At 38.8% G+C, this 23,651-nt stretch overlaps 1 protein-coding gene across 2 annotated transcripts; it reads right to left on the minus strand.

Annotated features, from left to right (window-relative positions):
• Positions 1-23,147, minus strand: CSE1L (chromosome segregation 1 like). Of its 2 annotated transcripts, none has more exons than XM_030463095.1 (25): positions 23,043-23,147; positions 20,081-20,176; positions 19,362-19,504; positions 17,238-17,339; positions 16,658-16,803; positions 16,266-16,356; positions 15,894-16,001; positions 14,909-15,001; positions 13,523-13,690; positions 13,290-13,419; positions 12,534-12,599; positions 10,565-10,767; positions 9,161-9,245; positions 8,313-8,374; positions 7,443-7,579; positions 7,172-7,275; positions 6,577-6,674; positions 5,541-5,691; positions 4,837-5,045; positions 4,025-4,122; positions 3,732-3,817; positions 2,760-2,841; positions 2,199-2,345; positions 1,169-1,400; positions 1-533 (listed from the first exon to the last, which is right to left on the minus strand). In XM_030463095.1, exons 1-25 carry the CDS (start codon positions 23,140-23,142, stop codon positions 444-446), a joined length of 3,027 nt encoding a protein of 1,008 aa, XP_030318955.1. In that variant the 5' UTR covers positions 23,143-23,147; the 3' UTR covers positions 1-443. The 2 variants fall into 2 exon arrangements, with proteins under 2 accessions (XP_030318955.1, XP_030318956.1); XM_030463096.1 differs by lacking the exon at positions 23,043-23,147 and adding an exon at positions 22,538-22,582.
• Between the last annotated feature and the right edge of the window lie 504 nt (positions 23,148-23,651).

Raw genomic sequence — 23,651 nt, forward strand, 5'->3', positions numbered from 1 at the left:
TTTTAAACAAGTACTTCTTATTTATTCACAATTTAGATAAAGTTTAAGGAAAGACAGAAGAAATACAAATGACAACATCAAAATGAAAAGGAATTTTAGTGAGCAAAGTGAGTTTCTACAGCCAGTGCTCTCCATACATTTCAAAATGTTACCCAAACACTGCAGATGCAGATTTCAAATAAATCCCATAACAAACTGCTAAGACTATTCCCTTTGGAATTAAACTGGGAATGGAAGTTAGCCACCTTTTATCTATGAGTACACAAACCACCAAATTCTTTCAGTTTCTGCTTAAAGCCACATTTATCTTTTGCAAGATGGGTTCTGCAATGCATTTTCAAGTAGCATTTTTCGTTTTGTCTGAGCTCTGCTATAAAAAAAGTCAGTGTTAACCTTCTGTATACCAAAACAGCTTTTGATCTTTCTTGTGGAACAGATGCAGCTCAGTGCAGTGTCACACTTGCAGCTTGGAGGTATCCTTGGAGATACTGCAACGCTTCTGCATTCAGACTAGTGTTCAGCATTGATGGAACCTTAAGACATGGGATAGAGCAGAAGTGTCAATGTGTGCATACATGAAACTACTGCTGTATCCTGTTAATCTCAGTGTCAACACATGGTACAAAACATGCTGAGAGCAGCAGTTTTTCATTGTGAAAGCTGGAAATTACAAGTCCTGATGCTGACAGTTTTATGTACTACTTACCTGAATCTAACATAAAAGAAGAGTATTCAGACATTAAAGCAGGCATGTGGGTGAAACAAACATCTGATTTCTCAGGAATCTCTACTGAGAAAAATCTTGAACAAAACAAAGTCCCTATGGGTTAAAATAGTCAACTATAAACTTAACTTTTTAATTTAGCATGAGTCACCTGAAATTTGAGTACATACAACTGACCTAGACAGAAGCATTAGTTATATATTAGCAAGTGGATAAATTGAATAATAAGAAATGGCATATTTAGGCTAATTGCTAAATTAAGCCACGTGAAAATAAGGCCTAAGGTTACCAAGGCAAAAAGCTGTATTCCATTAAAAAAGGAGAGCAGTATTTTGCATTTCAGTTATGACATGCTTCATTTTGCTGATTACCAAACTATAACAAAAGAGTCCCATTATCAAAAAAAAGGTAGATTTTAGCATTAGCCATGTCTAAGTCACCTACCCTGCCTGGGCATGCTGTAGACAGTTTGTGAAGAGACTGTGCCAGATGGATTCTAGGATTGTTCACCATTTGACCTACAGGATCGTGTTCTTTTTTTCCAGCAAAGGCCAGCTGAGAGAATGCAGTCTGATATCCTGGAGTATCTTCTATGTCAATGAAGTGCTCTTCATCAGGGATAGTGTCATCCTCAGGCAATTCAAAGAGGCCAATGAGGGCCTGCAGCAGAGGGATCCTATACATAAAGATGGGAGGATAAAATAGGAGTGCTTAAAATACATTAGGGCAGGGTGAATTTAGCAAGAATATTCAAATTACTTGGAACTCCTTACAATATACCCCTCATGGATACTTGCATAGCTACTGAAATTTTAAGTGCCCAATTTAAGCTGGATTTGAAGAATTGTGGATCTATGATACAGGTATAATATAGGTGCTGATGCTAAAAACATGACCAAACTAAAAAATGTCTTTCTTTTTCATCACTGCAAAGTGTCATGAAACATACACAAGAAACAAACACTATTTTCCAGATTGTACTTAAACCTTTTCTCTAAGTACATTTTAAAAAGAACAAGTTCCAGTTCAGTGATCCAGGTACTGGCATTAAATTCAGGCCACCTGACATCCTAGAATGGCTTCCCATCTTTCCACCAAAACCCTACTGTCAAGCTAAGATCTTAGTCTGTCAGGTTTTAAGCATGCCCAGCTCTTTTGACTAGTAGAATAGTTTTAAGTGAAATCTGGGCCTAGATTTTCAGAAACTAGTGCATTTTCTTAAATGCAGTCCTAGGCTAGCCCAATCAGTGCTATCTCCAGCACAGAAATCTCAAACCAGTTCTGGCACCTGCTTTGAAAATACAGTTTCACTTGTTGAGATAAGGAAGTGATATGAAAAGCCTGCATCTCAGCCTTATAACAACAGCAAGCCTGAAGAAATCATCAGTTTTTTTAAAAATAAATTCTGAAGACAGCTCAAGTTTCAAAAGAAGTCAAACAGCCTCCCTAACAGAACTTGAAGTATTCTACATACCACAGCTTGGTGTACTCAGTGTCCATCATAGGAGGACATTCTGTTAATATTTTTGTAATCCCAACAGCACAGATTTTCTTCTCAACTTGTCCAGACACCTTCTGGATTTCAGGAATTATAATCTTCTCCAAAACCATTCCAAACATCCTATTGTTACATTAGAAGAAAAAGTATTAGGAAGCCTTATCAGCCTTACAATGACAAAAGAAAAACAGAAACAATACGAATCACCAGGAAAAAAGAGAAAAACTGGTAATTTGATAAGATGCTGCCCTGTTACAGTGTATTCCAAGCAGAAATTTGAGCATACAAGTGTTTCACAAAGGAAAAAGAAAACCATCCTCACTTTTCTTTACATGATCTGCTTAGAAGATAAGTATCTTGAACTATAAACAACTGTGGGCAGTAAACCTGAATACTTGAAAGACAAAATATCAGAAGAAACATTTTGGTAGTAAATTAGTGACAAATGCAGCCTGCAGTTCTAGCTGTTTGCTGCTTTACAAGATAAAAATGGCACAGCAGTCTACAATAAACAAACAAACAAAACATAATACTAACTTTTGCTGTATGCTGTCAAATATTTCCTGCAAAGCTAATGCCCCATATTTTATGCAGTACAAGTTAATGAAGACTAGGAAACCTGTAACAAGAAAAAAGTTCAAATTAACATGAAGACCAAAGAACAGCCTTGTAGCAAAATACATTCTAAAGGGGACAGAAAATACAGTCTTTATAAATATTGTTTCAGTAAAATATATTAACTTGCTGCCTTGAAGTTTGCCTAAAAGCTGCTTATCTTGCCATGTGCCACAACTCACTAAAACATGGCAGTGAGACAACAGACCATATTAATTCTTTGTCTCCCTTATGGCAGCTACAAAGCATTTTGAAAGTAATTTGGGAATTCTTCAGATGAATGACCAGAAGAACTCTTCCATGCTTTCAGCTGAAAGCAGTTTTCAGATCTTTCTGAATCCCTTTGCATGGCCTTTGTACCAGACTACAGATGCAAAAGCATTAAAAGCACCACTTAAATCTTGTTTGTGGAAGACCATTATGTGCAATACAACCGTTCTTGCTCCTTTCAGGCAGCATTAACCAGATTTTATTGGATTAAGTAATAGACATTGCATAATTTGCATAGTGATAGTATCATTAAAATAACTTAATCAGTATGACAATCTTCCTGTTACAGCAGGAATAACCAGAATGTATTTCAGTAATTTGTCACAGCTTTGCTAGTTTAACATAAAATCTTACCAACTAAACCTTACCATAAATCTTACAGAGCAAGAAGAATACACAAATCTCTTCCTTCATTTTAGTTCCATTCCTTGAGTTTTCAAGAAGAAACTGTTACCTGCTGAGGCAACTGTCCTACATGCCACCCCTAATTACACAAACAATTTGAAGCAAGTCACTGATGTTTATATTCACACCCACATAACAGGACACTTATACAGTACAGCTGCATGTTCTAAACTGCTGGCATCAACAGCACTGAAGCTTTTCATATAGCAAGGAACTTACTTTTAATAAATTTTGTTGTTTTGGAATTTTGAAGTCTTTGGAATAGAAGAATGAAGATCTGTTTCCTGTACTGGTCAACTGATTCACTGGAAATTTAAAAGAATAGTTATTCAATTCACAGTAGGATTTTACAAATGTCACGTCATGGTAAACATGGATAGAATTGTTCAAATCAATTTTACTGACACATGGGACATTTTTCAGTTGTTATAAACTCATTATAAGGCATACAAACATTAAAATATTTAAATCTACAGAAATTATTTTTGAATGTGATTTCAACTCATACTCACGGAGGCATCTGCTCTATAATACTGTTCAGAAGGTAGAATCCTTGATGGTCATTAGCTTTAGAGGCAATCAACTTCTGGAACACACCTAACAATCCAGGCTGTAAGCAAACCAAATATAAAACTCTATACATCAGTTCTTCATATTTGACCTACCAGAAAGTTGCCCCTTACCATTTAAGACATACAGCAAGGCAAAAACTTTCATAACCTAAACCAGGATTTTGCTTCTGCAGTTAAGGACAAGGAAGACAGATTTCTCTCAGGACCAAGTGATGCTCCTCGGAGCATTCTGATTAACGTTGATCAAATAAAGACCAAAGCCAATTTGAACATGCCCATCTGCTTCATCAGTGGCATTATCTAATCAAGCCTGACTATAGCAGATCACGCAGCAGAAATAGTAGAAGTAAAGTATGCAGAATAAATCTCCCACTGAATTCACTAATCCTCACATCTCCCAACATTTTGGCTCCTCCTCACTCACTCTTTTCAAGACTGTTCTGAACAGAACCTCAGAGCTTTCCTGATCTCCAGTTTTCCACATGAGACAAATGAAAGAGGAAAATTGTGGAAACTGCTTGAAAAAACTAAAGGCAGGAATTTGACATCTTAACTGACAAAAAACATGACACGTGATTTATGCGATGGAAAAGCACCTCAAAAGCCTGCACTCAGAGTACTTGTTTATCTTTCTATATAAGCACAATTAAAGTACAAGGACAAATCCAGCTATTCACTAAAGAAAAAGTTCCTCATAATTTTTAATCTTAAACCAACATGCCTAGAACTATCAATAAATCAATCCAACTTACAATTTTGTCAGCAGCAGCACTTGCAATTGTATTGGCACCCCGCTCTAAATAAGCCTGCAGGAGCCGCACCAGAGGAGGGATGTTTCCTGTCCTTTCCCATAACACTGGCTGAAGCAGATGAGGAAACAATGCCATGTAGGATGAGGGGATTTCATTTTTATGCATTTCCAGAAGAAGGGACATCACTTGAAACACATAGGGAATGAATTCTGCAAGAAAAATGGACATTTACAAATTGCACAAATACGGTCACTGTCAGTTCCTAGGAACCACCCATCCACTGACTGAAGCTACAATTTCAGTATTTTAAAACAAAGATTCCAACAAATAAAGCTTGGGAGAAATGTACCATTTCCCAAATGATTTACTCCAAACATCTGCAAGCATTCATTTTATATTTAATTTCTATTTCTTCTATTCATTAATGTTTCAGAACATGGAAAACAAACTACTAGAAACAAGACAACATAATAAGCAGCTTTGGAGCAATGACTGTTGTAGTTTTAAAAATGGTTTGTTTTAATACATAGCTAATAGAGTCTTTCTACCCTCTGGAACAACCCAGATGCTTCTTTTTCTTGGGACTGTGAACATGATGCATTCTCACTCGAATTTCCTGTGTTACAGAAAAACTGCTATGAGGTCAATCATAGCAACCCACCATAGTGGAGAGAGAGCACAAGCACTTACTGATTTTAATTTACCTTGCACATCATTCTGTAGTATCTCTGTGAACACCATAAACAAAGCCTCTTCAAAGCTTCCAACAGCATCAGGGTTTGCTTTGCATGTTATCCTTATTGATAAGCATATTGATTCAAACATGTAATGGTTAAAGTGAGGTTTGCTTGGATTCTAAAAAGAAGTTATAAACAGAGAAATCAACTCAAACTTGCTGCCAAATCACTTAGCAAATTATATTTTTAATATGTATTTTAACTGAAGCCTAAAGTAGCAATTGGGAATAAGGATTTTGATGATTTATTAATATGCTCATGAAATTAATTCCACAGATGAAAGCAAACGGAGACCTTTAAAGCATAAGGGAGGGGTAGATTTTTATAATTCTTTTTAAGACAACAAATGTTTTCCTGAAGCTCTACATAAACTAGCAAGCAGCTTAAGTATCACAAAACAAAAACTGGGCAAAATTATTTTTCAAATCTCTTAAGTGTCTAGACAATTCTTCATTGAACAGTTCTTGCACTCTGCAACTACGTTTAAACACAGCAGAAGATTTTTGGATAGTCGATGAAGGTGTTTCTGAAGCATTTACCAATACCAATGTCCAAGAATATGAGTTCTGCCTGAAGAAATAAAACCTAGGAATTTTACCCAGAAAAGCAGGAGGGTAATTTATGTGATTTAACCCCACATTTCAGAGCATAAATTATTAGCCTCAAAAGCTTCATGGACAAAGAATAAAGAAGTAGTGAGAAAACCAGATTATTGCAATGGGGGCCTCTGTGCAAGCAAATATTTTTAATACTAGTTTGTTCTAGAAAAGATTTCATTTGCTGTTTCCAATTTCATGTAAGGGCAGGGAACAATTATTGAAAATGTCTTCCTTTTAAGACAATCCTTCACTGGAAGGCTCTTTTAACTTATTTTAATCAGAAAATATTGAAAACTTTACAGTATTCTAACGGAACACAAGCAACAAGGTACACACAAATCTTCAGAAAGGCTGCTCTACAAGGTCAAAATTGAACATTTTGCTCCAATGGCTTGTTTCTTTACCTTACTGACAGCCAGCAGTTTCTGTGTGAGCTGTGTGATGACAGATGGGATGTATGGAATTATGGATTCCTGTAGCAGAGAAAAACTCCTCATGATGGCTGCAAGGAAATTGAAAAGTATTATCTTCTGAAGACAAACACACACTTCTGCCATCTGTCATCTGACCAAATCTTTTGCTTTTTACTATTAAATTGGATCCCAAGGAATTAGGTACAATAAGAAAGAGCACGTACTGCACGAGCAAACAATCTGTAAATATGAGAAATGATAAAGCAAAGCCTCAGGATGCCAATTCTAGAGACAGAGCCCAGAAGATTAAGCAGCTTTGCAGAGAACATAATTTATCTTGGATAAGTCTCAAATCTTGATCTTCTATTAGCCATTAGCCACTCAGATCATCTACTGACACTGCTCAGGCCGCTGTCTTGACTACAAAGACTACCATATGAGAAGGAATTTGTCACAATACCACTGTGGTCAGAAGGTTTGCATAAATCAGGTATTACAAATAAAAATTGCAGTAGCCTGTAAATATATTCCATGACTCCAAGTTAACACAATTACTCTTAAATTGCAGAAATCAAACAGCATTTACCTTTCATAATGTATTCATTTTCAGATGAGCCAGGAAGAGTCAATGCTTTAAAAAGGTTTGTTAATAGCACTTCTACAAATGGTGCCATCTCTGCAGCTGTAATCCTGTTTAGTAAAACACAGGTCTTTAATGATTAAAGAGATTCACAAACTTAAAGCATTTTACAATATTGTAACACTAAGAAATAAAAGACTCCCTACAGATAATTCTCATCTTTGGACAAAATGGACAAAACCTATGTAGCAATGACTATCTCTGCCCCAAAACTTACAGGGTAGTATTATTTGTCCCCCTCATGGTAAACAGTCTTTCAAGAGCATAGGCTGCATACGTATGGACCACAATACTTTCTGCTTGAAGATGACTGATTAAGAGAGGAATAGATACCAACAGTTGCTCCTTAGGTACCTACAAAAACACAGCAACAAATTACACGTGTTACATAGAAATACAGATGGATCAACACTAGAGCGTAACCACTGGGAGCTCATCAGCTACAAACTGAAAGACTGGCAGAGGAAGAAAACTTAGAAAGCTCCTGAAACTGCTAAATCCCTCCTTGATAACCAAGAGGTCTGTATTTCTCATTACCTGTATACTCCCCCTGGACATCACTGTTACATTTGATTGTCAGTCAGTGCATATACTCAGTGTACATTTCTTTTTCAATTTTAATTTGTCTTAGGGGCAATAAAAAATACTAAAAAATTATGACAGGTATTTCATAACACATGAATAAAAGTAACAAAATTTAGAAATAATACTCAATATATGTTCTTACTGCATTTCAGAAATTAGAAAAGGTAAAGGACAAAGCTCCTATAAACTCTAACAACTACTGCAATGACATGAGCAATCAAGTTTATTTAGACTAAGATTCATATGAAAAAGTCTGAGTGTGTCACAGAACTAAGCTTTCTAAGATGTTCAGTGCTCCCACAGCGCATGGGTAGCACACAGACATGCTAGTTGGACATTTATAATGATACTATTTATTTTCAAAACTAAAAATCCAGCATGAAATATTATATATGGCTATCTAATACCTGTTGACTTAACTTCTGCCCAAGAAAGTTAAATAAGATTGGCAAGTATGAAGTAACTATCTACAATATGTTTTTATCTTAAGAGAAAAACTTACTTGGTTTCTAAAAATCATGATATATTTTATGCCATCTGCTTTCAGCACAGGGAATTCATTCACTGCAATAGAAAAATTAGGAAAATTTTGTTGATACTTTTTGTATAAATGTGGTTATTGAACACTTACTATAGAGAGGTGACATTACATCACTATTTTATTACATCACTATTTTTCACCTCAAAAAGCACACACCCAATGTTCTTCTATACTGCTTAGTCTCTGCACTTCTGTAGGAGCATTACAAAGATATCCTGTTTGTTAGACAGAATGTCAGTTTTAGGTACAAATCACATCCCAGTACCAATAAGTGTCCAGTCCAACTCTTTCATGTGAAATTTCCCCTTCTGGCCCCTATTTCAAAAGCCTCAAATTACACATTCCAATAAAACCCACTGTGTTCCAAAGATAAGATAATTGCTGAAGCATACAATAAATTATGTGGCTTAAATCTAGCCATCCATAATGTCACCAGTAAGGGCTGATACAGGCTATGGTTTAGCCTTCAGTATTTTAATTTCTCAGGGTTTTGTATAGCATCAAAGGTCACCATTAATTCTCAAACACAGAAATCAAATTACTTTGATTCAAGTTGAAGCACATAGCTGATAGCAACTGTGTGTGTGTGCTCTGATCTTGCAGAAAGCATGTGGTAATCCACCTTTGTTTAACAGCTAATTCATTGCTGGCCAAAAAAATTTGAATTACTTGCTGTGTGGCAGGTGCTAGCAGTTCTCTTTTCAGAGATCACACTGACAGAGGAGTGCTTGAGCCTCAAAAAGCAACAGTTGCTGCCAAGGCTGTAGATGGTCACAAAAAATGCCATATCAAAATTAACATTAGCTTACCATTAGCAGACTTCAAGTCAGGTTGAATGTGATTGACAAAGAATTCTGTCAGATTAACAAGTTCATTGGCTTGTGTAATTCCATGCTAGAAAAATAAAAAACAAACAACTTTGGTTTTAGTGCTTTTAATAAAAGGGATCTAAAAAGTCCATGAACATGATGAGATTGTTGACATCATCTTTGGCAGAGAGACATAAAGTTTCTTTTTCTTGATGTTTTTAGTGTCTACAATTCAGCTGTAGCACTGCTGAAGCTCAAAGTTGACAGCACTGAGCTGAGGAACAGCAGCATATAACAATGATAATAGACTGGAATTTTAGATAGAAAATATTAGCATCTTACTAACTTGATACTTTTTTTTTCTGATAGGCCTTTTAAAGAAGATAAATTCAGGACTCCAATTCCAATTCTGGCTTAGAAAAACAAGATGACAACTTAGTGTTCTCTTCTAACAATGCAATTGATTTTTAAAACAGGATTTTTAGATGGATATTTATGCAGGGTTCTTAGTGATATTATGGCATATTTGCTGCTGAATAGCACAGAAAAGGAAGATGTACAACTTAGTAGCTAACTGCTAGCAGACTGTGGTTCACATTACACATCACTATTACTAGCAGTGGCCGTGCAGTAGTACACAGTTTCAAGAAAAACTTGAAAAGCCTTCAGCAAAATTGCAAAAAGATGCTGTACAACATGATTTAATAGGTTTGCCTCGGGTCTGTCTCATAAAGCCACTGAAATTTAAATGGTAATAAAATTTAAAATATTTATTAGTGTATTAGAATCTGCTCTACTGGGCATTACATACAATGCTACTTTTTCCAAAGACAGTTCAGTTCAGGTGTGGCTTTTCAATATACCCAGCCTATTATTTGCTTTCTCCCAAAGGAGCAATGAGATCCATTCCCAGCCATGTCTGGCTTTCAAATGCCATTTCCAAATCCTAGCACTCAAATAACAGGAAACACTGGGAAATATAATGGTAAGACCTGTAAGAGTCATTTAGAATCTTTCTAGTCTGCTTAACACTTCTGATCTTCTTCTGTAAAGCTAAATTAGGCCTTCTGTGGCTTACAACTCTGGCTCAGAACCATTTAAAAGCTCAGAGGTTCCAGACTCAAGCTGATTTTATTTTTTTATATGGCTGCTTCACACATGCTGATAAACCCTGTCAAATGGTCACACATGGTTGTTGACTTTTCCCAATCCATCTGAAGATCAGATACAACCAAATTACCAACTGCCACAAGATTATAACAGCCAACTTTTAATCTCACCAACACTAAATTACTACAAATACAGTAACCTCCATTCTGAAGCAGCACAAAATGAACTGCAGCCTTCATATACACTACAATATTTGAACTCATATGGATTAAAATGAACAGAATGTGTAAGTACCTTCTGTGTTTGAGCTTTGGATGCCAAAGACGTAACAAGGTAAATAGCTGCATCTTTGTGCTTCCAGTTGACAGCTGGATTCTTTGCATATTCTTGCAGCATAGAATTAACATATCCAGAAAAAATTCCTGTCACAGGTCCTTCAAAAAATTTGCACAAGCCTCTGACAAGATCACAAGCTGCTCTGCGCCTGGTATCAATATCTGCATGAGAAACAAAGAGTCTTTATGTATGAGAAAGTATACAGCTTTTCATACTAATAAACACCACAATCTATTAATAACATACAGTTTCTCAAGTAACAGCTACCTCTTGTGTTAATTATTGCAAACTTCAACAGACTGATGTGCAAGAACACATTTAATTTTTTACTTACTGTCATAACAGGAACTATTAGTACAACAGAAAGAGGACTGGACCTACCAATACTTCATGTGTATTCACCAGTTTTACTGCCCTCTAAATAAAGTTTCAGTAAGCATGCATGGAGAGGCTTTTTTACTATGTTGACAATTAGGCACCCAAATCTGGTTGGGTTGGAGTTAATTTTCTTCACAAACAGTCCATGTGGTACTGTTTCGTAGTGGTGACTAAAACACCTCAGAGTTTTGGCTGGTGCTGAAGAGTCCCTGCACTATGTCAAGGTTTTCTCTCCTTCCTTCCCAGCAAGCAGGCTGGAGGTGGGCAGCTGGGAAGGGACACAACCTGGACATTGGATCCAAACTGACTAAAGGGTTTCTCCATGCCATTTAACACCATGCTTGGCAATAAAAGTGAGGGGAGAGGGTTTTTGGGGAGGTAGCAATTGCGCAGGGACAGGCCGGGCATCAGTCTACTTGTGGGAGATGGTGAGTTATTGACTGTTTTTCCCTACTTCTCTTCCCCATTCTTTCACTTAAACTGTCTCTACCTCTATCCACCAGTCTTCTGATTTTTCCTGCTCCTGTTCCCTCCCTCATCCCATTGCAGCAAGGTGGAAAGTAAGCAAGCTGCTCAGTTGTGCTTAGATGCTGGCCCACCACCACTGAATCAGGACATTTTTGTTAAAAAAAACCAAACCAAACAACAAAAAAAACCTTAATAGAAGCCATGGAAGGAAAATCTAGCAAGTCAATTTGAGTGCAACAGAGTGTGTTTCTAAAGTAATCTCTGAAGAACACAAATACTTCTTGCCTCAGTTCTTTTAAAAGGAGAACTAGCTAACAAACAGAACTTCACAAATACATAAAATGCAGCCAATCCTGCATAGCAATGATAAAACATTTGCTTGAAAAAAGTTCAAAACCAGTCTCCTCCAATTTTTGTCCTCCACTGAAAGCGTAAAGTAATTTCATAAATCTACTGTGAAGAGTCATTAACTTAAAAGTGTCAGTGAGTAAACTGTTAGTGGCACAGAACAGTGTAGTCAGAACTGCCACACAGATCTAGATTCAGTTCATTTGTATTCTGACCTGGCTGAAGTCCAGGCAGCTACAATCAAGGGTGGTTACTGTACTGGTTTGAACACAGTGCTGACATACAAGAGCTGGCTGGTGTCCAGCTGGCTTGATCACAGATTAGTATGCAACACTGGTCAGAATTTCAGTTTAAACATGATAGACTACTAAATACAGGCACAGTCTCTCCAATGTTATTTAAAACTCTGCACATAGGAACTAAGTACACAACTGTGACCACCATTCAGCATGGACTTACAGGCTATTTTTGCTGAAATGAGAATGTGTGCAGTGCAGGAGACATACCAATCCAATTAAGGAATAAAACCTATAAAAACATTGTTCAAAACAAAATTTGATCTGTGATTGGCACATTGTGACAGTGAACTTCATCAAAAAGTTGATAAAACTTGCAGGAGAGGGAAAAACTTTACCAATTAAAAACATAAGTTATAAAAGCTTCAGTAAATAGCTTCAGCTCTTTAGAGCTATATTTAAAGACCAAGTATTCTTAGTATAAATCTGTGGATTACCAGATCCTTCCAAATCCCTTCTTATATATTCTTCAGAATTATCTTCAAATGCTTCTTCATCAGCCGCTGAAAATATAAAACATACAGAACTTTGAGCATCAAGGTCTCTGGTTTTTATCAAGATCTATTACTAGCAGCCTCCTATTTTGTCCAAGTACTTTTCTACAGCATTAATAGAAATTAATCACAAATATCCACCCAGACTAGCCTCTTTAGCTTGCTACTGCACCACAAATTAATTATTTCATACTCATGAGCAGGTGTATTCCTGATTTAAAAGTAAGAAAAAGAAAAGACATAACATATTCAATACTAAGTGCACATGAAGAAGCTTCTAGAACCACAGACTTGAGAGAGAAACTTCTTATCACTGTATTTAAGATACTCATATCAATAGAATCCCATCAAAACCTGGGGAAAGACATTATAATTTAGTAGGCTTGATCTCAGTGCCTATTTAGGCACTAGAAATACTCTGATACTCACTTTAATAATGTGAAGTTATTGGTACCACATGACCTAAGACTTCCTATATTTTTCAATTTGAGACCCCAGTATGACAAAAGAATTATTAGATATATTAATACAATTATACAACGCCCATAGGACAGCAAACTTCTAGAAATTTGGTTTTTAATCTAGTACTCAGGTATAGAAGAGGTAATCCCCTATTCTCAGTCCTGCCAAGCAATGTATCATTATAATTACAGTTAGATTTTATTGTATCTTAGAAAAACTAAGTCTCAAAAAAGTTACCTCTAAATTCCATATTGGGAACAATAACTTTTTCACAGATGCTTGTCAATGTATTTTGGTCTTCAAACAGATGCTTGTAATGTGGTCTCTCACAAACTGAGGCCAGAAACTGGATTGCATTACTAACAAGCTAGAAGATCACAAACAGAAGACACACAGTTTTAGCATAATTGACCATTTTATAATTCATTACTAAACTTGATAAGTGATAAGATTAGTTTGGAACAACTTACCAAGTCATATTTCACTTCTTGGCCTGTTGTGACTAATAGATTCCAGATTGCTGTTACAAAACGTGGCAGGTAGGGCTGGAATTCTTCATCATATTTTTGAGCATATAAAGCAGCATTATCACAAATTTGTGATTTCAAGAGCTCCAGTAATCCAGCTTCCTCTTCATCCTCACATAAAACAAAACTAAGAACTTAAACATCCAAACTTCAGCACTACTTAAAGATTAAGGGTATCAACACATTTGAAGGATATATTTACACAATTACTTTATCATTTTCTGAATTGGTGAAATAAATCCTTTTTATGTAGCTAGAATTACTGTATTTGCTGATTTGTGGTGGAAATGCACTGCAAGTTATAAATCATACCTGCATTTCACGTGAAAGTACTACGTATTTCAAATAATTTAGACATAATGAAGTTTTCCATGGATTTAATCTACAAATGTATGAGGAAAAAGACAGCACAAGGCACTGAAAAAAATATGCTTGCTCTTTTAAATTACAGTAGCTGCAAAAGTATTTCCTTCCCTTTCCCTCTATCAGCACAGATGCTTGTGGAGCCACAAAGAAAAGTGACCAGGGCAACTGAGCTGGAACCAAAAAATATAACCAAACAGTACCCCAGTTCCAGCTCCCTCCCCAGGTACCACCTTTCAGTTTTAATGCATATCATCTCCTCACCCAGTTCAGCACAGAGCTACATGAACGTCTGTGCTGGGCAACAGCCCACAGTCAAAAGACGGAAGTGCAGCAAAGCTGCTTTTAGCAGCAGCGTTTTCTCTACAACTGTGAAACGGCAGAGAACACACTTCGTGTGCCTCCCTAGGAATTGGTCAGGACATTTAGAGTTGCTTTAGCTCCATCATGTGGCAAACTATGGCATTGTAGCTGGAAGACATCATTTACAATGCACAAGCATGTCAAACATACACCAAGTCAAAGCTCAAAATAGATCTTCCACCTGTGAAACTACTGAATCTTGTAATTAGACAAAGACAGATAATGTTGACTGAGTACTTAGGGATGTCAGGCTGTCTCTGTTCAACTGTTTCAAATTATTTAAGAGATTCCATTTTTTAAAACATAGTGCATGAAAGGTATTGAAAACCAGAGCACTGTGACTAATTATTAGGTGACTTCAGCACCTCCTCAGAATATGGTCATTGATGATTATCTGTAATTTCATTTCTGTACAGAGCTGTACACTGCACTTGAGATACAGCTTTAAGAACTGGCTTTCAAATTCCTTAAACAACAAGGCAACTTCTCTAGAAATTTATTTCCTTATAGTCATTCTATTACTTTTCCCACCCAATAAAAGTTAGGTCCAAATTCCGTCAACCCCCTCCAGAACACAAACGAGGAGGTTTACACAGTACTTACATCAGTCTGCAGAAGTTTATTATCTAAAGTTAGCAGACTATGAAAATTTGTCATCCATGTTTCCATGTTATCTTCAAAAAACTCAGGAAGGTCCTGTGAAGTACAAGCATAAATCTACATTAGAATTTCTGACTGCACTGCTCAGATAACACACCTATGTTCTAAGCAGCATGTATGCACCTTATAGTCTTTATTGGGGGACACCAAGTGTAGAAAACAATCTTCAAACAGAACACAACCTCCTCCTCTTCCCACATGAAAGCCCTCCAGACAGAAGCTTTGGAATACACTATTCCCAAATAACCTAGTTGCTTACAGCCTATACCTTTATAAGGAAACAACCTTATTGCCTCTTACTCAAGAGTAAGAGAGCACAAGCCTCCCTTTTAGCTCCAACAGGCTCTTTTGCCCAAACACAGAAGAACCCAAGCAATCAAGGAATGATCACAATTCACAGACTGATGTTCATGTTGAGAAACTAAATATACATAATCTCAAAGTATCTTTTAAAATAATTTTTCATATAGTACATATATATTTAATAATATTGGAAATTATTAAAATCCAATTTCCAAACACAAAAAACCACTGCTACCAGAATTACTTGCTACTATGGTGCTACCAGTTTTAACTTTCATCTACATGAGTTCATGTCAGTGCAGACACATTTATAAATGAGCACAGTGAGTACAAACTCAGGCATTTGAGTTCTGTCTTTCACAGCTCATAAGAGCTACCCATACAACACAACCTTGCTATGACAAGAGCTTAGACCCTCTTGAGCTTTTGTGTAGACAGGGCCAAGCTAACACGTTAATTAACCCCATCCTTACTGTGCCTTTACTCCAGCGTTAAAGCAGACTGTCAACTTTTATTTTTGCAACAAAGTATGGCCTTAAAGACTGCCTCAAATGGACCCTATAAATAAGACCACAATAGCTTCATGAGAGCAAAGCAAAACCATCAGAAGAACAAAAATATTCACCTGATAATTTAAACTGTAGAACAGCTTCGCAATTAGAATGAGAGAAGAAAAGAGAACCTTCAAAGCACTAGCATCATTTGCATGTGTGCTGCAAAGTTCAATAGTTGCCTAGAAAAAGACATAAAACTCAGTCAAGTAACACATACACACACAAACCTCACTGACAAGAGGCATGCATTTTTATTTATTTTTTTAAACAGAAAATAGTTCTTTTTCCTGCCCCTATCTATCCTGTCTGGTCTCACTTCATGACTTTAGTTTCAACCTCATGAACAGTTTCAGAACAGGTATTTTAGTTTTCATTGTGCAGGCATTCACAGCAAGCATTTCAGAATACTGAACTTGTTTTAGAGACAATTCACAAAGAAATACCTTAAAGAGATTCGTCAAGGGCAGAGCAAAGGCATCAAGAACAAGTTTAATCTCTGACCATAATTCGTTTGATTTAAATTCATGCCGGTACCTGACAAGTGAAAGACAAATGCACAACAGAATACAGTCATCATATTTATTACCAAATTGACTTACATACTGTTAATTTTTTGTGCTGAACCTTCAAACAAGTACTGCCACTAAACAACAGTTCAATACCATGCAAGGTGTGCAATATGATAACCACTGAAATTCTTATTAAAAATTTAATAAACAAAAGGAGAAGCCACAACTTGTAGGCTTCCTAAATCTTCAAGATTGAGTCTAGCAGGAAAAATTTAGAGTTGAACAACAAAATACAACTCATACACTAACTCCTTTCCTTACCATACCTTTTAAATAAAGAGTGAGCAGTACGAAGGACCCCATTAATGACGTGGAAATCTCCACTTTGGAAGCGATTCACCATTTCTGTCAATAAATCCGGCCATTTCTGAGGAAAGTCTTCCCGACCAATAATACTAATAGCATCACTTAACTGGAAAGGAAATATGACCATGACATGATAAAATAGGCTCCTAATCACAAGAAATACAGCAGCACCATGTCAGATGTTGCAAATACTTATTAAGAAAAATACTTATTACTCTTGTCAGATTCAAAAATAATTTGGTTAAATATCTACTAGATTTCAGCACAACTAAATCTCACTTTAAATGTGTACATGCTGCCTCACTTTCTGGAATTTAGCTGTCTAGTGCTAGGTCTTAGCTGTAAGATTACACAGTAACAGCCTAAAAAATAAAATTGGAAAAAAAAAAGGCAGAAGTAGATGTGACAATATACACCAAGTTATTTGGATTAGGATGGCCACATTGGTAAGGAAAACGTGCTCTGCCATTAACCAGAGCCTCTAGACACATTTCAAATATTACAAGAGTCCCATAGACACAACCAGAATTGACATATTACCTGCTTTTGAATTTGTTCTGGGCTGCTGAGCATCAAGGGCACTATGTTGGCTTTAATTGCTACCCTGTCTGATTCACAGATTTTGTTGGGTTCATCCTCAACCTAAAATTAAAATAATAATTACATCATGGGCATATCAGTACACTTTAGGCAACAAGCAAATGCCAGCAGGCACCCTCAAAACCATACCACTGAGTTACCCAATCAGTTAAACAGCAATCAGTTCAAAGTCCAGTCAGTCAACAGTACCAAGTGGCAGTAAACTTCAAAATTTCTACTAAAGAAATAAAATAATGAGGCTTGTCACCAACCAGTGACAGCAGTGCCAGTCACACCATCTGTGATGACAGCAACAAAATTCAGAAGCCTAGAAATTACACAGCAATTGAGAGGCAAGCACCTCCAAAGAGTAATTCAATAATTTTAAGATGCTTAAACCAGATGCAGCTACTGCCCCCCCCAACTTACATCCTTTTCACCATCTTCCCAAAAGGTTAAAAAAAAAACCACAAAAATCATGATCTTTAAAGCCTGAGCTTTACAGGTTTGTACAATGTGAAAGGCACCAATAACTGTACCAGGCAAGCTTCAAGTAGAGAGGCAGGACTCACTGCTATGTATTTACATAGACAGAGATGGCAGAAAGATCAGCAACAGCAAATTCTACTAAGGAGTTAAGAGATTTTTTTTATAAGACATGAGACACAGCATATAGATGAGTATTATGTACATGCTTTAAAAATAAATTAGAAAAAGCAAAATATTTTCTCACTCCACAGGTATCCTGTCCGTCTGGCTCCCTGAGCTCTACCAGATCAAAGTCCTTGAGTCCCTTTTAGTTTCACTGAGTTTTGTACCAGTCAAGTCCAAGGCTGCTACATTAAACCATGTGATCTAGCCAAGCTAGCCTTAGGGTTGTATTTTATGTTCATACAACTGCAGTTGAAAAGAAAGCTTCAATTTTGGACAAAACAAAATGCTCGAAGCCACAGAGGCAATCAAAACAGTCCCCCCAGCACACTTCCTGCATAGCATCTCCACCTACTCCAGAACAAAATCTCATCCTGAATTACATCAGTAATCGATAAAAAAGGAAGTCACTTAAATTTTTTTCCATAACACAACATTATTTCTACTTAAAATATATTGCAGGTAAAGACAGAGGGTTGGCAGAAGTGACTGAGAATACAGTATTACAGAAGCAAAGTTCCAGAAATCTCATCCCAGACTGAATGTGCTGATCTCACCAAATGTAACCAGATCTGGGACTGCTCTACATTCTTAATATTAGTACGACGGGGAGGGGAGAAATCACAGCAGAATTGTAAATATGTCCCAGCTAAGATGCAATGATGAAACACTTACTAGTTTCCTTGTGGTAAAGCAACATTACACAGTTGATATTTTCCAGATATAAACAGTAGTTTCAGTGTGACAAAGTACAAAGGCTACTGATTAAAACCTCTCATCACTGAAGTTGGGCTCTCAAATGTAACACTTTTTACCAAAAATTAAATTTCATGAATACCAAAAGCTCTAAATCAAAAATGTTCCCGACCTCTTCAAAACAAAGGATAAAATGGGATTAAATAGCAATAATTCTATTTTAGGTCTACAAATACTTCAAAGTGTTAAACTGGCAAGGCCACAAAAATAAACTGTCACATATTATTCTTTGCCCCAGAAGCACTAACATGAAAGGAAAGCTGGTATCATCACTTTCAGCTGCAGTGCTGGCTTGAAATGCTTGTAACACTACAACAGATACAGGGCAAATTGACCAGCTCATCTTTATAGACACTTCACAATAATTTTCATTTAAATAGTATCAGTGGTATTAAAATGAGTTTTAAATATTGTGCTTCTGCAAAATATGCATATAATATTAGAGAAAATTATTTATGTATCATCATGCATCTCTACCTCTTTTTAACAGGATGGACTCCAGAGGCCCAGGTTTTAGTCCCTCATCAGGAAATTACACCTTGTGTTTCTTTACAGAAATATTTACTTTCTTTCACTGAGTACAGACAAACACATATTCTTCAAGGTTACTGTAGAGTATCTTAATGTACCTTCAAGGGATTATTAAATCTTAGCACAACTCCTCACAAGGATACCTACAATTCTCCAGTTCCTTTTTATGTAATTCTTGAACGTTACAGATGCACAAACTTTGATGACATTTTCCTGTGATTTCTCCAGGAGAGTTAAGAGTAGCAATGGGTAATTCTGGCTTCCTTCAACTGACTCAAGAAACTTTTCCGCTGGAAGAGAATATACACTACAGTTAGCAAAAGCTGAACTGATCTTTTGTAATGAGAGTCCTGTGATTCCTCAAATGTCTTATTTAAAATAATCATCACATGAACACTTTCCCAGTCTCACAAGAATAGAAACATGAAATAAGTCTGACAAGAGGCACTGTAGCTTCTTTACTACTAAGCTTTTGAATGCTTCTGCTTTTAGAAAAAGCTCTTGATTCAAAGCAGGATGAGGAAATATTGCCTTCTCACCACTTCTAAGAGCCACCTGATAAAAGTAAACCCTGGTTTATTGTGACGAGCAGCACTGTTTAAAATAATTGCCAAAAAAACCCCCAAAAAAACCCCCAAAAACCCAAACAACAGGAATAAAGGAAAAAGACTTTTTAAAAAGTATACAAAGTATATTTATATTTATATCCATCCCTCATTACTTTGGGGATTTTTTTTCATTTTAAAAGGATACCGAGTACTTTTTCAAATATGTTACTGCATAAACACCCACTGAATTTTGCTGTGCACAGACATAAGAGCCAAAAAGAAACTAAACTTCTTTGATCTCTCATGAGAATCACTTACCAGGACGTCTTATAGCAGGATCTGGATCAAGTGTTTTCTTTAGATATTCAGTTAAAGTCTGTAAATTGGCATCACTCAGCTCCATTTTGGCAGAACCTAAAACCCAAAAGTAATTTTGTTACAAATACAGAGCAAAAAATCCATCCTATAAGCAATACATACATAAGACTAGACTGCACAGAAGACATATGTCAGCTCTTTTTGGCTATACCTCCTAAAGCTTGGTCCCATCATTTATGTCTCATTCAATAAAACAACAGCTAATGTGCACAAAACCAGAAACATTCAGTTTCTTAAACTTCATGTTACTTCATGTTACTGCTACTGACTTGTTTACTGACACCAAACTCCTAGGAGATTCACACATCCAGCAAATCATGAACCAGGCATGACCTAAAGACATTCTCTCACCCTTTCAGGACAACAGGAGTTCGTTTTTGAAAACCACTGTAAGCCTCAGAAATCTGTTCCTGGTTGAAAAAGCTGAGTAGTCCTGCCCTACATAACCACAAATAGAGCAATTCAAAGTGTACTGGAGAGTCAAGGCTTGTTTAAAATTAAATAGTCATTAGCAAAAAAACCTCTCAACAGAAAATTAATTTTTTATAAAGAGACAAAAGACTGTGCAAAGCCAGAGGGTTTGTCCACCCTCTGAAATTAAGTTAGATTAGGGTGGGAGTTAATTTAGGCTGTAATACTTATTAGAGAATAACCGCGCAATAAGTCTAAATTACTTCTCTAGTAATCCTCCCACACACATTCTCATACTTACCACAGCAATATATTAACTTCACAGCTTTAATTGTAATAATTAAAATTACAGTAACACTAAAAGAGTAGCAAGACATGACTTCAATGGGGGGTTGGACTAGATGATCTTTCGAGGTCCCTTCCAACCCCTAGGATTCTGTGATTCAAGGAAATGCTGTTCAGGATAGCATCAATTCTGCTCACTTCTGTCTTACCACCAGCACTACAGAAGTAACAAGGAATATTTCCCTTCTTTCTGTGGAGTTTCCAATTCTAAAACAGATTGAACTTTGTCTGTTCCACTTTGTATTTATTCTATGTGGATTATCAGTGCAAAAATATTTTTTATTTAAGCACATGTGCAAGGTAGTGAGTTTGTACTATGCCAAATGTCTCATTAAAAGAGAGTGCAACAGTATCCTCTTGAATCGAATTAATGCTAATGAGTAACTGAAATCTCAACATATTTTGCAAAAAGTAAAAATCTACCCATGAGTCCTGCTTCTCAGGTTTCACTTCCTTTTTCAGCGTTTACTTGCTTGTAGTCTTATTCACCAATTCACATCAACCAACAAAATCTCAATAAAGTACAGAATAAGAGACCAGGACCAATAAAAGCTGGTGCTCACCTGTCCTAGAAAACAGCCTCACGAATCAACATTCATGATGTTGAAACAAATACTTAAATCTTTCATAACTAAAAAACGTAAATTATCAGCTCCAGGGAAGTTTCTAAAGCTGAGGTGCAAGCCCATGCAGAAATCATTTAGTAAGACTAAAGTGGACTCAACTGGGAAAAAAACAAGAGAGGAGATAACGACCCCGCACAGCCTTTAACAAACACCTCACATACTGTATGTAATACAGGGGCCCATTTAAATCCCCATATGCCTCAAGATGAGCAGGAGTTTATTCTGAAGGCCAAACAAAAAGATCTGACTCCCTCAGTCAGTCCCTGGTATAAGAAGATAAGTATTTCCACCTGCTACCTGCTTGCTCTTATTTCCTTCTCTTCCTCTAGCTATTAACTTGTTTTGTTTTCCACCACAAAAACCAGGTGGCACTTAGTATGAGTGCTGCAATACTTTCTGTTACGTTGTGACAAATGCATCTCAAAAAGGCCACAGAAAAATGAGACTATTTTCAGACCAGCTCTTAAGACAAAAACCTATACAATGTGCTTAATGCGTTAACTACTTCAGACAAATTACTGACAGACCACTTATGAAAAAAAAAAACCCAAAAGCAGCAGTCCTCCAAGCCTTGCATCGTGAAGAACTTCAGAGAAGTCTGCTCCTGCTCATTCACCCCAGCACTTAACAAACATCACCTACATGCCTAAGGATGTTCATAGTCCAGATTTTATGGGAAATGTTACCTTTTCACCAAACCGAGCATTTTTACACTCACCTTCCCCGCCACCAAACCGCAGGGCTGGGGAGACAAACACCTCCCGCCCATGGACACCCCCTACCCCCACCCCCCGCTCCCGCCGCTTCCCTGGGGACCAAAGCCGAGGCCCCCCCCTGAGGCGGAGCGGCCGCTCGGGAGGGCGGGCTGAGGAGCCTCCAGGCCCGACCTCCACCGGGGCTGCCCCCGATTTTGCTACCACGGGGGCTCCCCAGTTCCCTTTCCCCTCCTCAGCCCAGCTCCCCCCGGCGCTTTCCAGCTCCCATCCCAGCCGCCTGAAGCCTCTGAGGGGTTTACCCGAGGGACGGGGCCCCTCCGTCCCGCCCGCCGCAGCCGCCACCAGACAGCGCCTCCTCCGCGCCGGCGCTCACGCTGCCTCCAGCATCGGCGGCCCGCCCGCGTTCCCCGGAAGGCGGGCCCGGGTCCGGCCCTGCACACCCTGCCAGGCCGGGGCAGCGCGGGGCGGCGGCCACAGCTGAGGAGCCCCTCACCGACCCGGCCCCCCTCAGACTAACTTGCTCCCCTCCCCCTCCCCGCCACCTCTGGAGCGGCAGCAGCTGCAGCCAATGGGGAGAGCGCACTGCTCATCCTCAGAGGCCGCGGACCAATGGCGAGCAGCGGGGGGCGGGCCCAAGCACCTCAGCATGGGGAGCTGCGCCTCTCGCTGCGCCGCGGGCCCAGCACGGAGCAGACCGGCGGCGGAGCGGCGGCGGAGCGGCGGCCGAGCAGCGGGCCGTGCGGGCCGCCAGTCTATGGGGCCACCCCACCGCCAGCATCGCCGAGCGGCGCGGCCTAACCTCACCTGGCGTCTTCCCCAGCAGCGGCGGCGGCTCCGAGAGCTCCGGCTGCGCTTCACATTCAAACCGCGGTGAGAGGGCGCGGCGGCGGCACCGTGACCGCATCACGCAGGGCGGTGACACCGCGGGGCCGCCGGGCCAATCAGCGCCAGCCCCTCGCCTGACGCGCGCTGCTATCAGCCAATCCCTGCCGCGCTCTCCTGGCGGGCGGCTGAGCCAATGCGCAGCCTCTTCCCACAAGGCCCCGCGGCGCCTCTCGTAGCCACCGGAACCGGGCCTGGCGGCCTCGGGCTGGGCCGGGGGGGGCTCGGGGGGCGAGGCCCCGGCTGCCCGGGGGGAGAGTGAGCGGCTCCCGAGGAACGCAGCAGGCGGCAGCCGGGTCCGGGGTACGAGGAGGCGGCCCGGCGCTCGGAGGAACGGGGCTGGGGGAGGGTGTGGGCCGGGGGGCTCGGGAGGGCAGAAAGTGAGGGAGTTGGAAAGGCAGGAGAGCGCTGGAGGGGCCTGGTGAGGAAAAGAGCGGGTCCAAGGACTGAGGAAGGCAGCGAGGGGTGTGTTTACCGCAATATATTAATAATCCCACCAACCCTTCTCCGTGAGAGCCCCATAATTACCAC

The sequence above is a fragment of the Calypte anna genome, chromosome 20 (assembly GCF_003957555.1).
Source record: "Calypte anna isolate BGI_N300 chromosome 20, bCalAnn1_v1.p, whole genome shotgun sequence".
In the NCBI taxonomy this organism is placed as follows: domain Eukaryota; kingdom Metazoa; phylum Chordata; class Aves; order Apodiformes; family Trochilidae; genus Calypte; species Calypte anna.